At 44.7% G+C, this 24,064-nt stretch overlaps 1 protein-coding gene across 1 annotated transcript in view; it reads right to left on the bottom strand.

Moving 5' to 3' along the window:
- Nucleotides 1-24,064, bottom strand: part of DLEC1 (DLEC1 cilia and flagella associated protein) — a 576,582-nt gene that overhangs the window by 434,505 nt on the left and 118,013 nt on the right. Inside the window, exons 8-9 of the mRNA XM_085628869.1 lie at nt 19,760-19,844; nt 19,209-19,296 (exon numbers count right to left, since the gene is read on the bottom strand). Coding sequence (XP_085484995.1) covers nt 19,209-19,296; nt 19,760-19,844 — 173 coding nt within the window. The remainder of the gene's footprint in view (nt 1-19,208; nt 19,297-19,759; nt 19,845-24,064) is intronic.

Below are 24,064 nucleotides of genomic sequence, written 5' to 3' on the forward strand. Positions count from 1 at the left end.
AAAAGAGTAAGTATGTGTAAGTTTCTGTAGAGGGAATTGATGAGGTGTGTGCATAACTGAATATGCAAGTAAATGGATGTTTGACTCTTTATTAGCATGAGTGACTATGTGTGTGAGTAACTCTATGGATGAGTGACAATGTGTAACAGGATGTATAGGTGTATGAGTACATATGATGAGTGAGTACATGTATGAGTGAGTGTACAGGACTGTTGGTGAATGAGTGGATGTGTATGTGGTTCTTAGAATTACTGAAGAGGTTGTTGTAACTGGTATTGGTATGTCCATTTTTTTGAAAATTTCAGTCTCTATTTTTGAATGTTTGTATCATAGGTTATATTAGGGTGAGAGGAGGTCTACCACTCTGTCACAAGGATGATGTCATCAGTGATGTCATTTGAGATGTCATCAGTGATGTCATGAGTGATGTCACTGACCATGTCATGAGTGATGTAATATGTGACGTCATCAGCAGTGGATTGCGGGTGCGCGAGTTATAGTTAGCTTAACTAACTATAACGGGGGAATTTCAATGGTTTTTTATGAGTGAAATGTCCCCTAACTATAACGTGTGTGAAACCTATGGTTTTTTCACTGAATTTGCAAGGTTTTTTAAATGCTAAATCCTAACTATAACGTGTGTGAAACCTATGGTTTTTTCAGTGAATATATATATATATACACACACACACACATATGGCACCACCAGTAGGGGAATATATATATATATATATATTACCTACTGGCGGTCGCCAGTAGGTAGTTATAGTTAGGACCTATTATCCATTGGAAATCCGCAACATTCTATTTGGAATAACTTTGGCGCCGGTTGACGAATCTTCGCGAAATTTTCAAAACTGGTGGGGCGCTCCGGTCCGCTCCTATCCTGAAAGTCTTGGGGTGATTCGTCAAGCAGGGGCTGAGAAAAAAGGGGGGTCCCAAAACGTGTTTTCCCCATGCAATTTTCCATAGGAACAGTTAATCGCAGCTGCAGCCCATACTGCTGAACGGAATTACACCAAATTTGGCAGACAGGTAGACCTTGGTTCAGGGTCGTGCCTTTTGCTTAAATGGTGTAAATCCGTTCAGTAGTTCCTGAGAAAATCAAAATCAAAATCATAGATATATCTATGGCCTCGGAGGATCCGCGCACCCAATGCGTACCCAGCGCGCACCCTCCCGATCACGAGCTGCATGCTAATTGGCTGTCAACACTCCAAATTAGGAAGTGTTGGCAGCCATCTTGTGACAAGAAACCTAATATAAAAACGCTCAAAACGCGAAAAGGGGACAGGGTAGAAACACCCTGACCCCCTAGGCTTGCTCTGGGGGTCCCACAAGGACCCCCAAGGACCCCCCAATTGTATTTTTTTTTTTTAATCGGCAAAATCCGCACTGGGAGAGCGGATCTTGCCGATCAAAAAAAAAAATGAAGCGCGGACTCCCGTGCTTCAATGCTAATTAGCCCCCGGGGGGCCAAATCCCGGGGGCATGTTAATAATTAAGTGTGGGGGGGCCCAATCCCTCCCACACTACCCCGGGGACCGCCACCCCCCAGGGAAAAGTATGAATCATTGCGGGGGGCACACGGCCCCCCCGCAGCCCCGGGGACCGCCACTCCCGGGGCTCAACTTTATTGAAATTGCGGGTGGGGGGGAACACAGCCCCCCCAGCCCCGGGGCCCGCCACCCCCGTGGCTTTTTTTAAATAAATAAATACCCTGTGTCGGGGAGCTCTAGCCCCCCCACACGACCCGGGGACCACCACCTCCCCGGGGCACTAAAGATTGAAATTGGGGCGTCTGTGATGGACCCCCCAGCCCCGGGGACCACTACCCCCCCGGGGCTTTGTAAAATATGGGAGGGGGGCTGCGCGGCCCCCCTCCTGGAGCCATTGATGGCCCTGGGTACTGCCACCCCCCAGGGCCGGCTCCTGCAGTGTCCCGGGGTGACACTGTAGTTTGCAATGACAGGGCGGGAGCCTTGCGGCTCCCACCCTGTCATTGCAAACTGCTTTGCTTCATTGAAGCAAAGCAGATTGCTTTTCCACATGGGAAGCAGCATGTTAGCTGCTCCCCATGTGGAAAAGCAATGCCGGCTCCCGCAGGACGCGGGGAGCCGGCTGGGACTGTGGGGGGATTGGGGACCCCCCCACGGTACCCAAAGGAGAGGGCCAGCCCCGGGGGATGGGGTCCCTGGGGCTACAAGTGGCCCGGGAGGGGGGCCATGCGACCCCCCCTCCCCAAAAGTAAAAATAAAAAAAATTAAAAAATAGAAAGGCCGGCCCGGGGGATGGGGTCCCCGGGGCCATAAGTGGCCCGGGAGGGGGGCCACGAGGCCCCCGTCCCCAACAGTTTTTAAAACAAAAATAAAAAAAAGAAAAGGCCATGCCCCGGGTGATGGGTCCCCAGGGCCGATTAAGGCCTCGGGAGGAGGGCCACGCGGCCCCCTTCCACATTTTTTAAAATTAACAAAAGAAAATTAGGGGGCAGGCCCTGGGGGATGGGGTACCCAGGGCCAAAAAAATAGAAAAAGAAGAGGGGGCTACACAGCCCCCCTTCTTAAAAAAAAAGAAAAAGAAAAACGGCATCGCGCCGGAAGCCACGCCCCCTCCTTTCATCACTCTGCAAAGCCAGGCGCGTATGCAGAGGGGGAACGAATTCCCCTTGAATACTGGGGGACCCTGGGGGCCAACTAACCCACCAGGAACCTCCAGGATGCGCCAGAGGGCTGCGTTGCAGAGAGGTGTTCTGAGGCCACGCCCCTTTTTACACCTCTCCGCAACGCAGCTCTGTGACAGTTACTGGAGGTAGCTGGTGGGCTAGTTGCACCCCAGGGACCCTCAGTATTCAAGGGGAGTTTATCCCCCAACTTAAAACGCACCACGGGGCGCGTTTGCACAGTGGTGAAGGGAGGGGGCGGAGCCTGAGTTCACATTTGTGCAAACACACTCTGTGGCGTGGTTTAAGTTGGGGAATTAATTCATTGTCAATCCTGAGTGTCCATGGGGGTCAATTCGCCCACCAGGTACCTCCAGTAAGCACCACAGAGCTGCGTTGCAGAGTGTTGTAAAAAGGGGTGTGGCCTCTGAACACTTTTCTGCAACGCGGCCCCCTGGCGCATACTGGAGGTACCTGGTGGGCTAGTTGGCCCCCAGAGACCCACATGATTGAGGAGGAATTAATTCTCTAACTTAAAACGCGCCACAGGGTGTGTTTGCAGACATGTCTGCTCAGGCCACGCCCCCTTCCTTCACCACTGTGCAAACGCGCCCCATGGCGCGTTTTAAGATGGGGAATTAATTCTCTTTCAATACTGAGGGTCCCTGAGGGCCAAACAGCCCAACTAGTATCTCCAGTATGCGCCAGGGAGCTGTGTTGTAGACAGGTGTTCAGAGGCCATGCCCCTTTTTACACCTCTCGGCAACGCAGCTCTGTGGCGCTTATTGGAGGTACCTAGTGGGCTAGTTTGACCCTAGGGACCCTTAGGATTGAAGGGGAGTTAATCTCTCAACTTAGAACAGCCACAGGGCGCGTTTACACAGTGGTGAAGGGAGGGGATGGTGTAGGAAAGTGGCTCTATATATACTGGAACGAAGTAAAATCAGCCGAACTACGAATTCCGATTTACTCACCTGTTATCAGTAGAGACCTCAGTGCTGCATCTTTGAGCCCAGTATTGATCCTGAAAAGTAATTTTAACCGTACTTACCAGTAACTTGAATTTCCTTTCATAGGATATTATTGCCTGCTTTTTGCTGAAAATTTTTCTAAGTGTTGATTTTTGAAACTTACAAATATTCCTCTAAAATCAGCCGAACTACGAATTCTGATTTACTCACCTGTTATCAGAAGAGACCTTGGGGCTGCATCTTTGAGTCCAGAACTGATCCTGAAAAGTAATTCTAACCGTACTTACCAGTAACTTGAATGTCCTTCCATAGGCTAACATTGACTGGTTTCACTTGGAAATTCTTCTAAGTGTGGAGTTTTGGAACTTTAAAATATTCACCTAAAATCATCCGAACAACGAATTCCGATTTACTCACCTGTTATCAGGAGAGAACCCAGTGCTGCAACTTTTAGCCCAGCACTGACCCTGAAAAGTAATTCTAACCGTACTTACCAGTAACTTGTACTTCCTTCCATAGGAATCCATTGTCTGGTTTTCACCAGAAAAGTTTCGAAGTGTCTATTTTCACAAACTACAGATATTCCTTAAAAATCGCCTGTATGACTTAAACGCATTCTTTCAACGGCTTACAGGAGATACACCAGTGCTGGATCCAGGATCCACCACTGAGTAAGAAAAAGTAACGATAATACTACTTAGCTGCTAAGTGAATTCCCTCCCGTAGGATAACATTGGTGATTCTATGTGAAAAGGTTTTTAAGTGTCAACTTTTAAAATACAATAATATTCCTTAAAAACCACTACTGTAACCAAAACTCTTTTACTCAACTGCTTACAGGAGATGTCCCAGGACTGAATCTAGGATCCAGTCCTGTGGTTAGGAAAGTAATCCATAAAGTAACTAATTGCATTTAACTAGAAATTTACATTGAGCTCAATGTTGCATTGTGTTTGAAATTGTGTTGCCCAGGGCAACAACTGTAACTACTGTACTTAAAAGTCTATTGCCTATTTGCAAAGTATTTAAAGTAAAGTAATTTATTCTGAGAAAGTATATTTTGTAATGTAATGTATAATGTAATTATAATGTAATTTAAAAAATACAATATCTAAAAATAAAAAGTTTTAAAAAATGTAGTAAATCAGTATCAAAAAAATAAATATAACAATTAATACATTTAAAAATTGTCATTTACAAAACCTTTGAAATGCACTGAAAAAACCATAGGTTTCACTGGCATTATAGTTAGGAATTAGCATTTAAAACACCTTTGAAATTCACTGAAAAAACCATAGGTTTCAGGTATATTATAGTTAGGAATTAGCATTTAAAAAACCTTAGAAAGTCACTGAAAAAACCATAGGTTTCAGGGGTGTTATAGTTAGCTGGACATTTCACTCATACAAAACCATAGAAATTCCTCCGTTATAGTTAGTTCTACTAACTATAACTCGTGCGCCCGCAATTCACTGCTGATGATGTCACATATTAAATCATTCATGACATGGTCAGTGACATCACTGATGACATCACTGATGACATCTCAAATTACATCACTGACGACATCACTGATGACATCATCCACGTGACAATCAGATAAACCTCATCATACACTAATATAACCTTTCATCACTCACTGTAAAATACAGAGTACCATATTTGAATCCATTTACACACCAGTACAAGTTTCTAAAACCCACTCAGTGATTCCTAGATCTGCACACACATCTAATCACTTACCTATAGATTCAGTCGTATATGCTGTGAATGATCAATAGAACACTATCAAAAATACTTATACACCTATATTGACATTACACACCAGCACACAAACTATTCACTTATGCAGTCATCATACTCACTTATGCAAACAATGGATCATACTTACATTTACTCAGCTACGCACTATACAAACACCACTTCATTTATTCAGTAACTCATACTTAGTGTGTTATAAAATCACTATTACAAGTATAGTTATCCATACAGTCACTCATACAATCACTGAGTCTTATGTATACTTATTTATATACAACAACTGTCACATACACTGCTTTTTATATTTCTAGTTTGTTGGACAGGTACCATTGAGAGATATATTTGCTCATCACCACACCCATAAAGATATTCACTCACTCAAACAACTGTTATAACATGTAGTCTTAACCTCATATACCTACTGAATCAAATATTCACACATCTTTGGGCAGTCACGCACCCACCACCGAACCACACACACATTCACTCTCCCATACAAATACTCAGTTAACTAATCAATAACTAATATAGACTTTCACGTAGCTAGTAACCAACTGGTGCAGCAGTTTACACAACAACTGACAAAGTGATACAGATATTCACACAGTTTAGTCACTATCCAATATATTTAGTGAGACTCTATAAATTAGTCAAGTAAACAGTCATTCATACTGCTACCAAATCGTCCATCCAGATATTTATATTTATATATCCACTCATTCTTCAATGCAGATTGCTATATATATAATACATATTTTAATTTCAAAATAAACCACATTCACTGGATGATGTCATCAGTGATGTCATTTGAGATGTCATCAGTGATGTCATCAGTGATGTCACTGGCCATGTCGTAAATGATGTAATATGTGACATCATCAGCAGTGGATTGCGGGCGCGCGAGTTATAGTTAGTAGAACTAACTATAACGGAGGAAATTTCTTTGGTTTTGTACGAGTGAAATGTCCAGCTAACAATAACACCCCTGAAACCTATGGCTTTTTCAGTGAATTTCTAAGGGTTTTTAAATGCTAATTCCTAACTATAACATACCTGAAACTGGTGGTTGCCAGTAGGTAGTATTAGTTAAGACCTAGTTTACATAAGAAAAGCGTTCTGTGACTTGCCTATATCTTTGGCACCGGTTGACAAATCTTCATCAATTTTTCCAAAACAAGTGTACGGATGGGTCTTATTTGGCACAGAAAGTTTTAGGGTGATCTGTAAAGCGGGGGCCAAGAAAAAGGGGGGGGGGTAAAAAAAGAGCATTTCCCATGTTAATTCCCATAGGAATGTTGAACACAACTACAGCCCGAACCGCTGGATGAAATTACACCGAATTGTGCAGAAAGGTAGCTCTTGGTCAAGAAAGAGCTCTTTTTTGCTATTTGGTGTAAATCTGTTTAGTAGTTTTAGAAGTATTCAAAGAAAAACAAATTAAAATATATAGGCAACCCCTCCACAAATCCTCCTGATCTCGTGCAGAGAGCTAATCGGCTGCCAACACTTCAACCAGGAAGTGTTGGCAGCCACATTAAGACTCGGACTCAGCCAAGTAGCAAACAAATCCCTAAAAAAAAGAGAACAAGGCAGGGTAGGAATACCCTGACCCCCTAGGCCTGGTGCTGGAGTCCCCAGGGACCCTGTTAGGGACAAAAAGCATTTCTTTAAAATTGTGCTGTGAAAATCACAATGGATTTGCGGCAAAAAACAACCAAATTCCAAGCACGCCCTCCCACGCTTCTTTACAGTATAGGCCCCCGGTGGACCAGGTCCCAGGGTCATGTGGGCATGGAAAATAAAAAGAGGGGTGCACACGGGGATCCCTCTTTAGGCTCTTTTTTGACCCAGAGTCCATTTGTTTTTATATTATAAAATCCCCTTCCATTAGGCTCATTGAGGCCTGGGGACCACCACCTCCCCAGGGCTTAATTTAATAAAGATTGGGGGTTGAGCAGACCTCCCTCTTGGGGATTTAATATGCTCTGGAGACCATCACCTCCCTTGGGCTCACATTTTTTAATTGGGAAGCCACGCGCATCCCCCAGTCCCCAGAGACCGCCCCCACCCAGGACCAGAAATGAAAATAGAAGTGGGAGGGCTATATACAGCCCCAGGGACCTCCACCTCCCTCTGGCTGGTTCATGCAAAGCAAAAAAGGGCCGCCATGTGACCCACTGCTGTAGCCAATTGTGGCCCTGGGGACCGTCACTTCCCAGGACTGGCTCCCTATGTCCCGGGACACCCACCCCGAGACAAAGCTGTTTACGAGAGCAAACAGTGACTCCACTCCCAGCAAGCAGGAGCTGTCAAACTCCTCCCACTTGCTGGGAGCACAGTTTTCATCTGCTTCCCTGCACGCTGTCAAGATGACAGAACTGCATTTTTGGCTGCTACCTACGTGTGGGAGCAATGCCGACTCCTGGTGGAGGTAGGGAGCTGGCAGGAACCGTGGGGGCATTGGGGCTCTCCTGTGGTCCCAATAGTGGTCACTGAGTGCCCGAGATGGACCCGTGGGCGCCGAGGAGTAAGAGATTGAGCCCCGGGAGATAGGGTCCCCGGGAACAAAATCAGCCCGGGAGGAGGGTCACATGGCTACGCTCCCCCACTGAATTTTGGCTGGGCCCAAGGGGAATGGGATCCTTTGGGCCAAAATCCATCTGAGTAAGGGGGCTGCATGGTCCCCCACCTCCAATGAATTTTGGCCGGGCTCTGGGGAAAGGAGTTGTAACGCCCTGAACGTCTCAGGATCGTTTAACAGACACGATAATGAGGACGCAACCACTTGTGAAGGGTTAGTTATTTTAATGAAGGCAAAACTAATACAAAGAATAAACAAAAGTTATAGTCACTGGAATCCTCCAGGCTAAGTACGTTACCAGCCCACAGCACGGATGGTCCTAACCGTCCTCTGCATATACGCCGATCCCGGCATATGCCAACAGAGGGCAGAAATGAAATGGCCGACAATGCCAATCGGTAGGCTGTGAGGGGCACGAAGAGTGTTGGGGAGAATCGAGGAGTCAGGGAAACACCCAGCCGGGGTCTCTACCTGAAGGGAGCAGCCGCTCAACCTCTTCCTCAGACTGCACCGGGACGCGGAGTCACCTCCTGGTGATGAGTCACCGATACCCCACTCAAAAGCAAGAAGACTGAACCGAGAGCAGCCGCTCGATCGATCCTGTGGACTTCCGAGTCTGTAACGCGGCAAACACCTCCTGGTGTGCGTTACAGCTGGCAGTCCCTGTATCTCTGGTCGGGCTGGGAGTTACGACTCCAACCAGCAAAAGCGCCACTGCGCTTTGACTCTGCCGAGTCAAAAAGCGAAGCTCAATGGTTGACCGGTAGAGCTTCCGGGTCCTTCACAGGTGACGATGGGGCAAGACACGGCCCAGGGAGTAACGACTCGACCTACCTCCGTTCTTGCCTTACTGGAGCACCACTCCGGAACACTGCTCTTCACGAAGCAGGTACGTCGGTGTAAACACAATATCCGACAGCGTTGTACCTCCCGGTTCCTCCCTTTATAGGGCGTGTTTTCCTTGAGTTATGTAACAGCTCTCCTGTTTACATAAGGGCGTGTTTTCCTTGAGTTATGTAACAGCTCTCCTGTTTACATAAGGGCGTGTTTTCCTTGAGTTATGTAACAGTTCTCCTGTTTACATAACCTCTCAACCGCTAAGCATCCTGGGAGATGTAGTCCGTTTTCGCTGGTTACCGTTTTCCTCCCCTCGCATGACAGGAATTCTTGAAAGGAGTACCTTATAAGGCCGATATAAGCCCGGGGAGAGGGGCCGCATGGCACCCCTTCCCCATTAAGTTTTGGCCGGGCCCAGGTGGCCCTGATGCTCACTTCACAGAAACTAAACTGTAACGGGAAGCACTTACACATATAGACACAGCAGGTGCCCCAATTGAAGCTACACTTCTCTAAAGGACAAATGATCCTGACCTCCTGGGCTTCCCTCGTTTGGTGAAGCATTTCAGGTCATCTTTCAATGTGGAATTGGCGAGAAAACACACTTACTTTTCTTCATGCTTATGAGCATCAGAAATGTTTTAATGTATTTTAAACTTGTTTGCTTTTTTCATGTTATAGCTGTTTATATTGTTTGTCAATGTAGTTGTTGTAGTTTTGTATTGTTGTTAATTTTTTTTGTTGGCAATAAAGAAGTTTAAAGTTACTTTGGATTACTTTTCCTAAAATGTATTATACATTTTAAGTTTATTATAGTACTGCAAAATTTAGTAAACTGGCTATACCATGTCGAGGGACTGTAAATATGCTATCACATGTATATGTATGTGATTGGTACTATGCTCATCTTTTACCCTATAGAGAGTTGGTAATAGAGAACCCAGTTATTTTGCAATGGAGAATGGTTAGTTGTTATGCAACTGTGAGGTGTTGCATGCTGCAGCATAGGTAAATGTAATGCAAGAGAGGTATCTGCGCAAAAGGGTAACTGCATGTTTATACTCCAACGCACACTGCTATCAGCTGCTGTGCACACCCAATTATGGGTGGGTGTTGCCATTGGGAAGCGTTTGAAACAGAGGTAAGTATGTCTCCACAATGAAATATGGACACAAGTTATCCAAGACACAATCCTGATCAGAGAGGATACTCCTTTTTATAATCTACGATGGACATTCATCAATATGAAGAGAGGTATGTGAAGAGAGAACTGTTTATACCCACAGCCTACGTTGCACATGTTATTCTGGGGAGATGTCTCACCTGAGATGGCAGTGGGTTTTTATATCATAGTCTCAATAGATGTTATGTAAGACATACTTTTGAGTATAAAGGTAAAATAAACTTCATACTTAATTTGTACTTCAGTCATACTGAGGAGAGGTGTGAGCACAAAGGTAAGCCAATTTTCACACCCTCATTTGCACAAACATTATCCAAGAGGCACATCACTTTAGAGAGGCCAGTCTCTCCATACACTATACTATGCAGATTTATCATGCAAGAGACTTGTGTCAGGAAACAGGTCAGTTTCTCCCCACAGTCATCTATGCATACCTGTCAGCATGAGAATAGGTATGAATAGAGAGCTACAGTTCTCTTAAACCCTACTAGAAACACCTCTTACCTTGGTAAGATGTGTTAGCAGAGAGATGAGTCCATTTCCAGACACCACTGCATATGACTGTTGTGAGAAGTTGGCCTGGTATATGCTGTTCACTAGTTAAAGTGACCACCTTGTACCATGCCAAGCAACCCTTATGGTGTGGTTGTAAGTCAACCTTTTCAGACTAGCTGCCCTAGTGGTAGCGTAGGCTAAGCAGTCTTTGAGGCTAAACTCGTTAAAGCGTGTTAAGCAAGATGTTTTACCATATGTAACCCCCCTTTATACCAATGAAAGGACACCACACAGATATATATTCAAAATATATATGTATTTATTACTCAAAGTATCCCCTAGACTCTTTATGAGCACAGGAGCACAAATCGTCAAACAAGAAAGTATTACGATATACAGAAGTTGCACTTTATATGGATAGGCCCTGGTGGCCGATCAAACCATATACTAAAATAGTGGTATAAGTACCACGAACAGGAAAGGTAGAAGGCCTAGGGCCTCTAGAATCGCTGGGCCTACAAGGAGCTAACTTCAGTTAGTGACCAGGAGGTCCACGGGTCGCGTGTGCAGTGAGGAAAGTTACACGCGGGCTCCCATAGGTTTTCAATGGGTGCGTAAAAGTTCAAAAGTTACTGCTAGAAGGGTCTTCTGGATGGACTACGAATTTAAGATTCAAAACACAGACACTAGAGATGTTTCTCTACACTTGGGCACCGGAGTGCCAGCGTTACCTCAGCCACAGGAAGCGGGTGCATAGGTCTCCAAGTGCGTCGGGTTTCTTCTATCGATTCAATGGAGCCTGATGACAAAGATGCTGCAGGCGGTCGGTCCAGAAGAGATGCGGTGGATCCAAGAGTGGATCGGGATTGTAGAAGACCTGAAAGCAGAGGGGACAGTGTTCACAGTCACTAGCCAGTGACCGGCGTGGCACCAGGTAGGTACCAGGCGATGTCGGGTGCAAACAGGTGATGAGGTGTAGCTTGTCTCCGCAGCCACGTGGTCCCTGGAGGTCGACGACGTCCAGGAATCGGTTCACGAGCTGTCCCACGCAGGCTCTCGCTGTCGGCGGTGTTGGCGACTCGAAAGAGGCAAACAAGCCTTGGCAAAGGCAGGAGTCGTGGAAAGTAAAGAAAGCTGATTGTTCTGACCAGCAAGGTCAGAGGGGCTGCTCCTTTGGAGAGCAGCTGGGGCCAGTCTGGAGCAACCAGACCAGCATCGTTGATTTCAAGTTAGGTCGCCAAAATGGCCACTAGCCAACGGGCCAGGGACCGGACAGGCGCGTCAAGATGCAAAGTGCAGAGGGGCCCCACGCAGATCGTGGAGATGCTGGAGGGCTCACCTTTGGTGCAGATGCTGCTCGGGTGTTGGGCTTCTCAGGACCCAAAGCACAACTTGGAGGGAGCCTCTGTTGTCGCGCTTGCAGCTTGTCGTCGGTCTTTCAAGATGGCTGGCTCCACATGTCTCGGTGCCTCCACGGGTTCCTTCTTTTCAGGGACTGTGGATCGGGCTGTGAGAGGTCTGGAGGTCCAGTTCTTTTCGGGCTCTGGGCTCGGGCTCCGGCGGGAGGCGGCGGTAAAGCAGACGTCGAATAGCTGGTTGGTGCTTGCGTTAGCAAGATGGTCACTCCCTGACCATAGGGGAGATTTCCTTCAGTCCTCTGTGCAGCAGAGCGTCGAAGTTCCTGTCTTCTTCTTGTGGTTAAGTTGATTCCAGGATGTCTGAAGTCTTAAGACACAGCTCCTACCTTTAAGCGGATTCTAGGGGCCGGACTACCTGCTAGGTCCCTCCCTAAGGGTGGGACCAGGAAGGGGGGTGGTTACACCCCCAATCCTTTGTCCAGCTCGCCCCAGGTCCGGGGCTGGTGTGCCCCAGGACCGGTTTGAACTGGCATATGCACCGAGGCTCCTTGTGAGCCTCAGGCATGTTTGATTCAATTCAAGCCCTACCTGACCAATACACAAAATCCTGTCTGGGGTGGTGCTCGCACCTCCCCTGGCAGGAAACCCTTTGTCCACGTCTCCCAAGCTGGAAGGACTCCCAGCAGCCTTGTGTCTGTGGTGGCAGCATCCATTTTGTGGAGCTGAGGCTATGTCTGATTTTACCCGGGTTTCAGGTACTGTACATGTCGTGTCCCTCTAGAAGGGTGGAATGCTAACCCCGTCGCCAGAATTGGCGAGGGGTTAGTATTCCAATTTGTATGACACCTTACTCGACATGTTTTGATAAAGCCAGACCAAAGATAGCATTTAACCGCGAAGTTCATAATGCACTTAAGAGTATATGGTATGACGATATCTGGAAATGGTAGAAGGAAGTTGTTCCGACTACTGCAGACAGGCTCAGCTCATGCCAGAGCACCATCTCACATGGAACCAAGCACTCTGCCTTCAGGATTGTCAAGGCCTGCCATAGGAGTGACTTATAGGTTACCAGGTGTCCCATTTAAGGTTAGGTATAGGTATACTACGCCTAAGTAAGAGGTGGGTACACCAACTTACCCCAGCTGAGTGATCAGCCAGTTGTGTCAAATTTGTTAGGCCAGGCCAGGCGTGGCAAATACATGCTTCAGCCCCTGGTAGGCCTTAGATACACCAATGCCCTGGGTACCTAGTGTACACTGGTACAGGGGCTGACAGGGTGATCTAATTCCAATGGGTTATGCACCTAGGGTACATGGAGTCCATTTTAGAGAGAGAGCAGACAGGCTGAGACCCTGAATGGCAGGATCTCAGGCCTACTAAGTCGAAAAACCAGCTAGACACTAGGCAAAAAGTTGGGGGTAACCATAGTCAGATATCCACCTTCCTACAACTGTTGTGAATAGAGAGGCAGTGTCTGTTTACACCCTACTCTAAGAGAAAGTACAAAGAACATTATAATGAAAGTATAGGGTATCTCAGAAAAGAGCTTTTTTAATTAACATTTTTTAACAATTGTATATTTTGTGCTTTTAAATATTTTTTACTTTTTTGTATTCTTTTGAAAAAGGTTCAACAAAAACAAGAAATTGGAAGTAAACCAAAAAGACCATCTTCAAAACAAAGAGAAGAAAAAACTGTGAAAAGCAATGTTTAAAAAAAACTGCTGCCTAGGTGGGCACTTATGATCCCGGACAACTGTCTCATGCAGCCCTGCTTGTCTCAAAAGAAAAGAGAGCGCTGCTTGCAAAAGCATCAAAAAAGGGCTTTGTTCAGATAAGCAGAGAAGCTATCTGCTTGAAGGGTAAGTACCTGGGCAGGCACAGTGTCATCAGGTTGAAAAGATGTGTATGGCCCAGATTAGTTATCAAGCTCTGCAGCATGGGCTAATTCAGCAAGGCTTTGAGGGTGCGTACCCCTCAAATGTCGCCACATCCCAGTGGTGCACATACTGTATTGCTTGTTCCTGCAGCCCCTGCTGAATCCTTTTTGCATAGTTTACATATGACATGTTCAGTTGATACTTTTTTTCCACCAGGCCTCATTTTAAAATACTGCCACATCAAGGACTCCTTGGGTGGCTGAGGTGCCTGAATTGCAGAAACAGGAGTAGGATTCTCATCTACGTCTGATGATGACATTCTGGTGACAAAAAATCAGCAATGATACAAAGCTAGCCAAAAAGGTCCAACCACAGGAAAACCCAATTGGTAAATGAAGCAACAAGGAAGGAATATTTCTTTGATAAATAAAGACAGTCATATGAACCAATCACAATACTTCCTTGGGATGTCTTTACTCTCCCGGACATCTCGCGGGAGTCTTGCACGAGGCTAGCAAGATCGTAAAACCATAAAACTTTCATCTCAAATGCAATAATACATCAACTGTTTTTTTACTTTAAGCAACACTTCTCATGTCTTCCTTCCTTCAAAACTACAAAAAAAACACTGCTATGAGCTGAATACATGGTCGGACTGAACTTTAGGATTTTTCCCCGATAGGCCCAGTTGGGGCTACTGACTTCTAAGCACTACATTTTGATTTAGTCTTGCAAAATTCATATCTTGACTTCTAAATGTTGGATTTTTGTCATTTTGGTCTTGTTTTACTCAGATAAACATTGGCTATTTTTCTGAACTGGTGCGGAGTACTTTTGTGGTGTTTTCACTGTGTTACAGTGTGTTTGTGTGTGTGCACAAATACTTTACACATTGCCTCTTTAGTTTAGCCTGACTGCTCTGTGCCAAGGTGCCAGAGGGTGACCACAGGTAAACATTTAGGGACTCATTACAATCTCGGGCGAATGCCTTCGCACGACACTGTCTCGGACTCGGGAATGACCGACTTGCGGTCGGCGGTTCCGACCGTTGAACTACGATGCGACCGAACACTGTTCGGTCGGGTTCTCATTGTTTCCTATGGGAACTCGTGTTACACCCAAGAACAGGCTCTAACACTGGCTCCTACGGGGAAAGGGGGTGTATGTGTAAAAACCCTGCACCTTGTCGCAGGCACCCCATGGTGCGTGCAACACAATGCAGGGTTTTACAGAGGGAGGTACACTAGGTACCCCCTAGGCCACCAACCATAGGCCGCGGGGGCTAGAGGGCCCCCAAAGTCACTTTCCAACAGCCTTTCCGTGTCGGAAAGGCCGGCGTGGAAAGGCTGTTGGAAACCGACATTGTAATCCCGAAGGCACAAATGCCGTCCATAGGGGGTTACGGTGCGGTTCCGACCAACAGGAATACTCTGCGAGTCAGTGGGAACCGAGTCGGAATGACCGGGAAGTTTATGTTCCAACTGCGAACATCACAATCAGTCGGCCGGACTGTAAACTGACCGAGTCGGTCAGAAGGGCTCCGATGTGGTCGGGAACATTCCGACTGTTAGGAGGAGGCTTTCCGCGTGACATCGTAATGAGCCCCTTAGTGTGTACTACACTTACCCTGACCAGGATTGTGGTTCCTGCTTGGACAGGGAGCATATCTCTGCCAACCAGAAACCCAATTTCTAACAAATGTTAATACCTTTTGTTTGACTCGAACCTGCTTTGTTCTGCCCATGTTTGGTTTGGATCTCACCACCAATAGTACTCCTTTTTCATGCTGATATTGCAACTACACCCTAGTAATGCGGTTCAAATAACCTAAAAGAAAGCTTTAAGGGTTTGAATGTATTTCTTTTCACAGTGAATCCATTGGGAACTTCAGGCTATGCCATGCCACAGCTTTTGCAACATGGGAGTCACACTGGTAGGCAAATAAGATTGAGATTTCCATGCGCAATCTAGAATAAAATGGGAAAACACAGTTCTGAAGAGTTTTGACATGGACAAACTTTGGCTTGTTACATGAATAAATAATTGTATTCCACCATGCTGCTAAAACATGTACTAATATAAAAAGTTAAGTGAAATTTAGGGCTGCAGAGCCGGTGTGTGCAGTTTTAAACTGCCATTTCGACCAAGCAAACTAAACCTTTTGCCATGAACAAACCTTTTTTAATACGTTAATTCACGCCTAAGGAAGGACCTGGACCAAGGGCAGGGTGCAGTGTATTTAAAAAGTTGTACTTTTACGTTTTCCCTGTTTTGGAAGTGAAAAACTCTTAAATTCATGTTTCACTACTGCAAGACCTGTCTCTCCCGTAGGATAACATTGGGATTGCATATTACATTTTCTAAGTGTAATTTCCATATGGGAAGAGATAACCAGTTCAGGTTTGGTGTCTTTGGAATTGGGGTGGAAAAGCCCTATTTGGTGGTTGATTCAGGTTTTAGATCACAATTTTAACAATGCCACTTTTAGAAAGTTTGCATTTTTCTGCCCTTAGCCCTTTTGTGCTTATAGCATAGCCTGGGTTACATGACACAGTGTAACGGATAGTTGCACTTTGTAAATTTCTCTCAGACAGTCACACAATAGAGGAATTAGGAGTGCCTGAGTGGGCAATCTACTGCCAGGTTGGGAGGGTGGTGCTGATCCCAGCCCCACTTACACATGAATAGTATGTGTTCTGCCTTCACACAATGGGCCCAGCAAACCCTACATTGTCTTTTCATCTAGCTTGGAGCCAGGGCAGGGGAGGCAGGAAATTCTATGCACTTTAAAGCCACTGCCTAGAAGCTTCTCCCACCTTTCAGAACCAGAGCATCGGGGTATAAAAGAAGGATCTCAAACACCAACCCGTCAGTACACTTCTGGATCTGTGGATATTCTGCCAGAAGAAGGACTGTTATGCTGCTACAATGACAGCCACTCTGCTGGTTTGCTGCTCTAAAGGAACTGCTACCCTGTTGTGCTGACCTGCTGCCTTCTTGGGGAAGAAGAACTGGGGCATAGAAGGCTCCCCACCAGCTCATGGACCCAGCTTCAGCAAGTCCCTGACCCCATGTGGTGCCTCTCAGGTCCTGATCACTTGGTGTGACTCACAAGCTCTTGAAATCATGCTTTTGGGCTTTTTGCGAACGGGCCTGTTCACACTAGAACCTACGCCACTGGCACCGAAATTTAGCATGCGCCAACACCAGTTTGTCTCTTCGAAAAGCAATCACCGATGACCCAAGGAGGGCCGCCACCATGAAGCTCCAGTCAGTCCGACTGCGACGCCCAGCCAGCTCTTGGCGTCACACCAATCACTGCTCATGATGCTCTCCTTGCTCTCTGTGAACCTCTCCAACGCGAACGGGACTCTTGAAACAAAACTTGAGAAGGTAAACATTCAGCGGGACTAATCTGGGAATGTATCCGACCATTGCGGTTGACCTGAACTTTCCACTTTGAGCCGGTCCAGCACGGCCAGATGGCTGCTGTTGGCCTTTATGCTTTTAGGCGCCATTTTACAGTTAATTCTTTACAAATTAATAACTCCTGTTCAAGTGATTAGATTTTTGCCATTTTTGTCTTGTTTTATTCATTAAATTAAGTTTTATTTTTCTAACCTGGTGTGGGATCTTTTGGGTGGTGATTTCACTGTTTTGCTGGGTGCAGTGTTGCACAAATACTTTACACAACACCTCTAAGTTAAGCCTGACTACCCTGTGGCAAAAGCTACTAAGGGGTGGAGCACAAGTTATTTTGGAGTTTGCTTGTGCCTTTCCCTGACTAGGTCTGTGGTTGCTACTTGAGCAGGGATCACAACCCAGTCAACCAGTAACTCAATTTCTAACTATATTAGTAATAAAGGAATGTAAGGTACAGGGGCAGACACATTGACCAGTTTCTGGGGGGAGAGGCTGAAGAGCTGAAGTCAGACTTCTGACCTGAAGAGAGCATTAGCTATGCAGGAAAACTTTAAACTGCTTGTCATAGTAAGAGCCTAGTGAACTAATTCAGTCATATAGGTTAGACAGCTGAAAACCATTATAGTAACATTGGGTAGGGAGTAGATTAACAGGTTAGGGATATGTATTGAAATAGGACTGTGACCTTTTTAATCTTTACCCTAATTTGCATCTGCTGAGATATTTATAATAATCATGATTGTTCTGATACACTTGTTATGTAGACAGGTGCAGCAGAATAAATAATCAAATACCAATCAATGTTTGGGAGTTGAGGATACATGGACAGGGCTCTACTTTATCATCACCTGCAAATAAGTGAGATAGTCTGACAGGACAGTCTGACTTCTAATGCTCACTGTCTCACAGAGCATAACTGACTATAGGAGGGGTGAGAGACACCTGCCACGTCTACTTTTCTCTGAAAAGGGTACATATCCGTTTGGAGCTAAGAGAATCAACCAGGTGTTAGCTTAAATGATATGGGGTGAACATAACATCCACATCAAAACTAAAAACAACGACTTGATACCTGTTTTGCTCTCCCCAGACATCCTTGGCCACGTTCCCAATATCTAGACCAATGTCATGAATTTGAGGTTCCTTCTGTGCAATCACTGATCATGATGTTTCAAATTAATCACACAAATCATATTTCAAAGCTTGTGTCTTCGAAAAATGCTAGCTTTTAGAACTGCAGCTTTGAATCCTACTCCTATTATGACGCTGGTCAATTCTCGATTGGACGCTTCGATTGGACAATCGACTCTCGTTGAGCCTCTCCCTTAAGTTATTTTGGTGCACATTCAGAAGGTGTAAAATGCAGGTCTTTATTTAGCTATGGTTTTCTGGAAGAAATATCAGGATTTCACTGTCATAAGATCTCTTCAGTGACTTCCACTGGAGGCTTGAATCCGATTTCAATACCTCTTCATCCTCCGGAGATGACCCTGTCACTCAGCTTGCTAATAAAACCTGCGCTCATGGCCCTGCCAGAAAGATATCAGTGGTTTGCTGATCAAAATAGGCTTTCCCCATTACCTTTTAAACCTGAAACTGCATTTGGTCATCAATTAAGGAAGGGTTTGGGTGTTTGCTTTTGTAAAGAACTCTACCCAATAGTCAGTTCGATTTATATGTTTTCTCATTCAGGCGTGAACGCTTAGTATTTTGACAGTGTTCTCAAACGTAAGGTAGAGGAGAGGGACCAGGAAATAAAAACATGAAGGGAAATACAGTTGGGGACATGAATACTGGGACCTTGAGATAGATAGGCCATGAGAGGATGGAGAGGAAACATGACATACAAGAAGGGTGAAAGGAATGGTGGACAGCATGAATGGAACACATTCTGGGCTTAATCGCCTCTTTCAAAAGTTAACATTTACAACCAGAGGCAACCTTGCTTCTAAGTACTCCCATTTTAAAGAGGTCTTATCACAGTGGCAACACTTTCAAAGAATGACTCTAGACTGATGACTGCAGAGACCCTGCTTTAAAAATATTTAATACACTCACCAAGTCCAATCGCAAAGTGGGGCGTAGAAGGAGGAATGATCCTGACATAGCGACTGACTGCTGTCAAGTTTCTCAACTCGACAGTCATCTATAAGAGTTGAAGACAAAACAAAAAACAGAAAGTTAAATCCAGCAAGTCGTATTCTTTTTCAGTTCATTCACCAATGAAGGACTATTCAACCACAACTTTCCTATAAAATATGTCTGCTACCAAGTAAAAATCGAAACCCCATTAAAATGGTGTTGCCTTCAAACCTACTGGTTACCCACCCAAGGTAATATTTTTTCCTCAGTATTCAAAAAACTACTGTGTAGGAGAATATTGAGGTATCCTCCAAGTTTAGTTTTCAGCAGGAGTGGGAATATAGTTTGGTGACTAAATGCAGAATAATACTAAAATGACATGTAATCAGCAATTGAGTTTGAAAAGTACAGTTGATGCAACGGTTGTGATCAGCAAAATATCTATGGGCTACTTGGGACTTGAGGCAAAAACGAATGGAACTACTGTCATTGTATCAAATGTATAAGTGTGTGCTGCGATGTCTTACCTCATAGATGTGACCAACTTCATATTCCGAGAAGAAAACAATAGGCGGGTTAGCAAGAAATACAGGAACGGGCTGGCAGGGGTCACTGAAAGTAAAGAAAGGGAAAGAGCCGGAAGAAACACATAAATGATCAACCAGTAATGCTCTTGAATAAAAAGCAGCTTGACAAGTACCTGGAAAATTGTTCTCAATGCAGTAATTTATTTGTCAACAATAAAGACCATCACTAAAGCAAGGATTATATTTTTACTGTGTTTGGTGCTTTCTCACAGGCAGAACCAGATCAAAGGTGCCAAGAATTGTTCTGAGTGTTTGAAATCACATGCAGAGAACCATCCTATTATACAAAGGAGTTCCTAGATCACAGAACTGCAGAGTAAGATGTTCAGCTTCTCTATTTTCATATGTCATACTACACTGTCATGTACCCTCGGGCTATTCTAAAAACAATTTTAAAATCCTCATGTCTAACACCTTTACAGTAGTAACAGAGTAATCACTATAATAATGAACTCACTGTTGTATCACAGTAATATCTGAATTTCTAAAGTTACGAGAAGCCATCACACAGAGGAGTTAGTATGTACTCTAAGTAAGCGTTATGTGTAACAACTAGTGCTACCATATCATTTCATAGCTACTTTACTGCACTGGGAAAGCAACCGCATTATTCTTGTCTTTAATTAAATAATCTGAAAGGGGAGACCGGGTGAAGTATAATGTAAAAGACCTTCCGTAAAGCTATGATTCTGGGTGAGTTTGTTTCATGGAGCTGTCAATGCTAAAATGTTTATCTGAAGAGAAAAACTATTGAGTCTTTACTTGAAGATGTGAATCATTAGTAGTAAATGGTGGATAGGAAAGGCTCAGCCCATTGACATGGGTTGACCTCATGTACATGTCTGGGGAAATAACAAGTTACTTACCTGTACATTGTGGTTCTCCAGCATTGATATCTTTCATAGATTCGCATGCTTGAATCTTCCCCATCGTTATGGTGGGAGTCACATGGTACTTAAAACAAGCAGTACTATAAAAGTTTAGGTAACATAGAGAAAGCAGGTGAAATTCTGAACCAATGCACATCATTTTAGTAGATCCAGCCAATCAGAGGCTAGACCCTAGACCATGTTTCCCCTGCAGAGCCACCATATCTCAGATTTTAAGAACAAATATTAAATATGTAAAAGTTTCTATGAGGTATACTAGTGGAAAGCCAAAACAGGGAGGTGGGTGGGGCACATGTGAATCTATGAAAGATATCAATACTGGAGAACCTGACTGCACAGGTAAATAAAAAAAAATTCTCCAGGATTGAATCTTTCATAGATTCACATGCTTGAATCAGAGTAGACTGTTCCGATGACGCACAGGGTCAAGAGTGATTTGCATATAGCTGTGTCTGAACTGGGTTGGCGAAGTGAGCTAAAGAACGATGATGGATTCAACCCAGATCTGTGACTGGGGGTGAGTGTCTGGAAAGTTTCAGCGCCCTGTCCATCATCTACTTGTGTTTGCTTTGAATCAGAGTAGCTAGCAGTAGTAGTTAAAAAAGGGGGTTAAGCGAAGACATTGCCCCACTGGTATGCATGAAAAATCAAATCAGGAAGTAATATAACATCCTGCCATCATAAATAACTCAATGGGAATACAGATGATCAATATAAGACATTGTTATAACAAAGTTTATAAAGTAAGAAAATAGTAAATGTGGTGTACCTTAATCAAAAAGGTGCCAAAATACCTCCTGCCGAACAACAGTATCAACTTTCCATGCGAAATCCAAACAGTAGTGTTTGGTGAAAGTATGGGCATTCGACAATGTTGCTGCCCACCAGATGTCTGGAAGTAACACTCCAGCAAAAAAGGCTGTGTATGTAGCCATCGTTCTTGCTGAGTGTGCCGCAGCCCTTGTGGACAGTGGTCTTCCTGCATTTTTGTGGCAAGATGCTATCGCTGACGATACCCAGCATGTTATACTGCTTCTTGAGAGTGTATTGCCTTTTCTGGGAAGTGTGAAAAAGATAAGAAGCAGATACATTTTTCTGCAGGGTTTTGTTCTGTGAATATAGGATTTTAAGCAATGCTTAACATCAAGAGAGTGGCGAGTTCTCTCTGCAGCAGACAATGGGTTCTTGAAGGATGTTGCTAAAATTATTGGATCATTCAAATGGAAAGAAGTTGGAACCATAGGGATGAATTTTGTGTTTGTTCTTAAAAAGCACTTTATCCTCTTTGAATTGCAGAAAAGGCTCTGTGACTCTAAAAGCTTGAATCTCACTAATTCTCCTTGCTGATGTAAGGGCCAACAAAAGTTCCATCTTTCACAAGACATATTTGATAACCGCTTAATGGATGGGCTCGAAAGGTGGTCTCATAAGCTGGGAGAGAACCGTATTCAACTGGCAGGAAACTGCAGGAGGTTTTACAGGTGGGAATACCCTGAAAAGGCCCTTAATGAATTCCTTTACCAGTCTAGTGGACCCAAGAGATATTTCCCTAGACTTCCTGCAAAATCTGGAAATTGCTGTTAAGTGCACATCGGTGGAAGAGTGTGCTGGGCCAGATTTTACCAAGTGAAGGAGGTATGGCAACAGTGGCTCCGGAGAAGAGTGAAAGGGATGGAGATCCGTCTTGGTGCACCAGTGACAGAATCTTTTCCATGTTGTCATATATGCTTTATTTGTGGAAAGAGCTTGTGGCTGCTCCAGGTTAGATTTGCATTCTGTTGGAACAACTAGAGATCCAAACTTATGGTCATGAGGTGCCATGCTCATAAATTGAGAGACTTAATTTGTGGGTCCAATATCTGGCTGCTGATCATGGAGATCAGGTTCTCCACCGGTCGGAAGCGAATGGGCGAGGACACAGACATCAGGAGAAGCTCAGTGTGCCAAAACTGTCTCAGCCATGCTGGGGCCATGAACATGAGATGACATGGCTCTCTCTTCATCTTGTGTATCGCCCTGGGGATGAGAGAGAAAGGAGGAAACGCATAAGCGAACATTCCGGTCCATTGTATATGAAGAAAATTTCCCAAGACCCTTTCTGTGGGAACCTGCTTGCAAACCTCTCACATTTTTTGTTGTTTAGTATGACAAAGAAGTCTAGGTTTGGCGAACCCCATGGTTTGAAGAAATGGGAAAATTGCACATGGTCCAGTTCTCATTTGTGGCATTGAATGTTTGTTCTACTGAGAGAATCTGCCCATATATTGTCTATGCCCGGCAAATGCTCCACTTGCAGGGAGATGTGTTTCAGTAACCACCTCCAGATTTGCTGGACTTCATACAAGAGTACCTTTGATCTGGTTCCTCCTTCCTTGGTGAGGTAAAACATTGTGGTGGTGTTATTTGTCCTTACTAGGACCGGGCAGCAGTTAATTCTGGGCAGAAATGCCTGGTGACCTAGAAAAACAGGTTGCTATGCATTTGTGCCTCTTGAACAGACCACTTTCCGTGTGTTTCTAGTTCTTGGAGATGCGCTCCCCAGCTGTCCAAGGAAGCATCTGTTGTAATTATGAAACTGGGACGTGCTGCCTTGAACTAGAGACCTGGAGATATATTTCCTCTTTTCCCCACCACGACAAAGCATGCTTCCTCGTAGGAGTGATGACAATGACATCCTCAAACGAACCGTCTATTTGAATCAACTGGGCATCCAGCTGTTCTTGTAGAGGCCTCATATGGAAGTGGCAATTTGGAATTAATGGGATGCACGAGAATAGCATTCCCAGTATGGATTTCTACATCCTCATAGAAGTGGACTTTAATTTTTTGTAGTTGTGCCACAGTCTGTAATATTTTGTGCCTCTGCTTAGTCGACGGGTACGCTTTGCGACCCTGGTGTCCGAAACGGCTCCAAGAAACACCAGCGACTGGGCTGGAATGAAAGATGACTTTTCTGCATTTAGTGTAAGCTCCAGAGATTAGAAAGCAGTCAACAAGCCAATGTGGATCTTTTTGCAGAGTGAAATGTGGGACCCTTGACCAACCAGTCGCCCAGGTAGGGGAATACCTGGTGCCCTTACTTCCTCAAGAAAGCACTCACTGATGCCATGCACTTTGTGAAAACCCTGGGAGCCAACTGAAGGCCAAAGTAAATGTCTTTGTATTGATAGTGGTACCCTGCCACCTCGAACCTCAGGAACCGTCGATGTTTGACGTGAATAGGAATGTGAAAGTACACGTCCAAGAGATTGACAAAGGTCATGAAATTCTAATTGTGTATCATCAACAGGATCTCTTGCAAAGACTGCATCCTGAAGGGTTGTCTCCTTATATTTATTTAGGTGTCTGAGATCCA

The sequence above is a fragment of the Triturus cristatus genome, chromosome 10, assembly GCF_964204655.1.
Source record: "Triturus cristatus chromosome 10, aTriCri1.1, whole genome shotgun sequence".
NCBI classification, from domain to species: domain Eukaryota; kingdom Metazoa; phylum Chordata; class Amphibia; order Caudata; family Salamandridae; genus Triturus; species Triturus cristatus.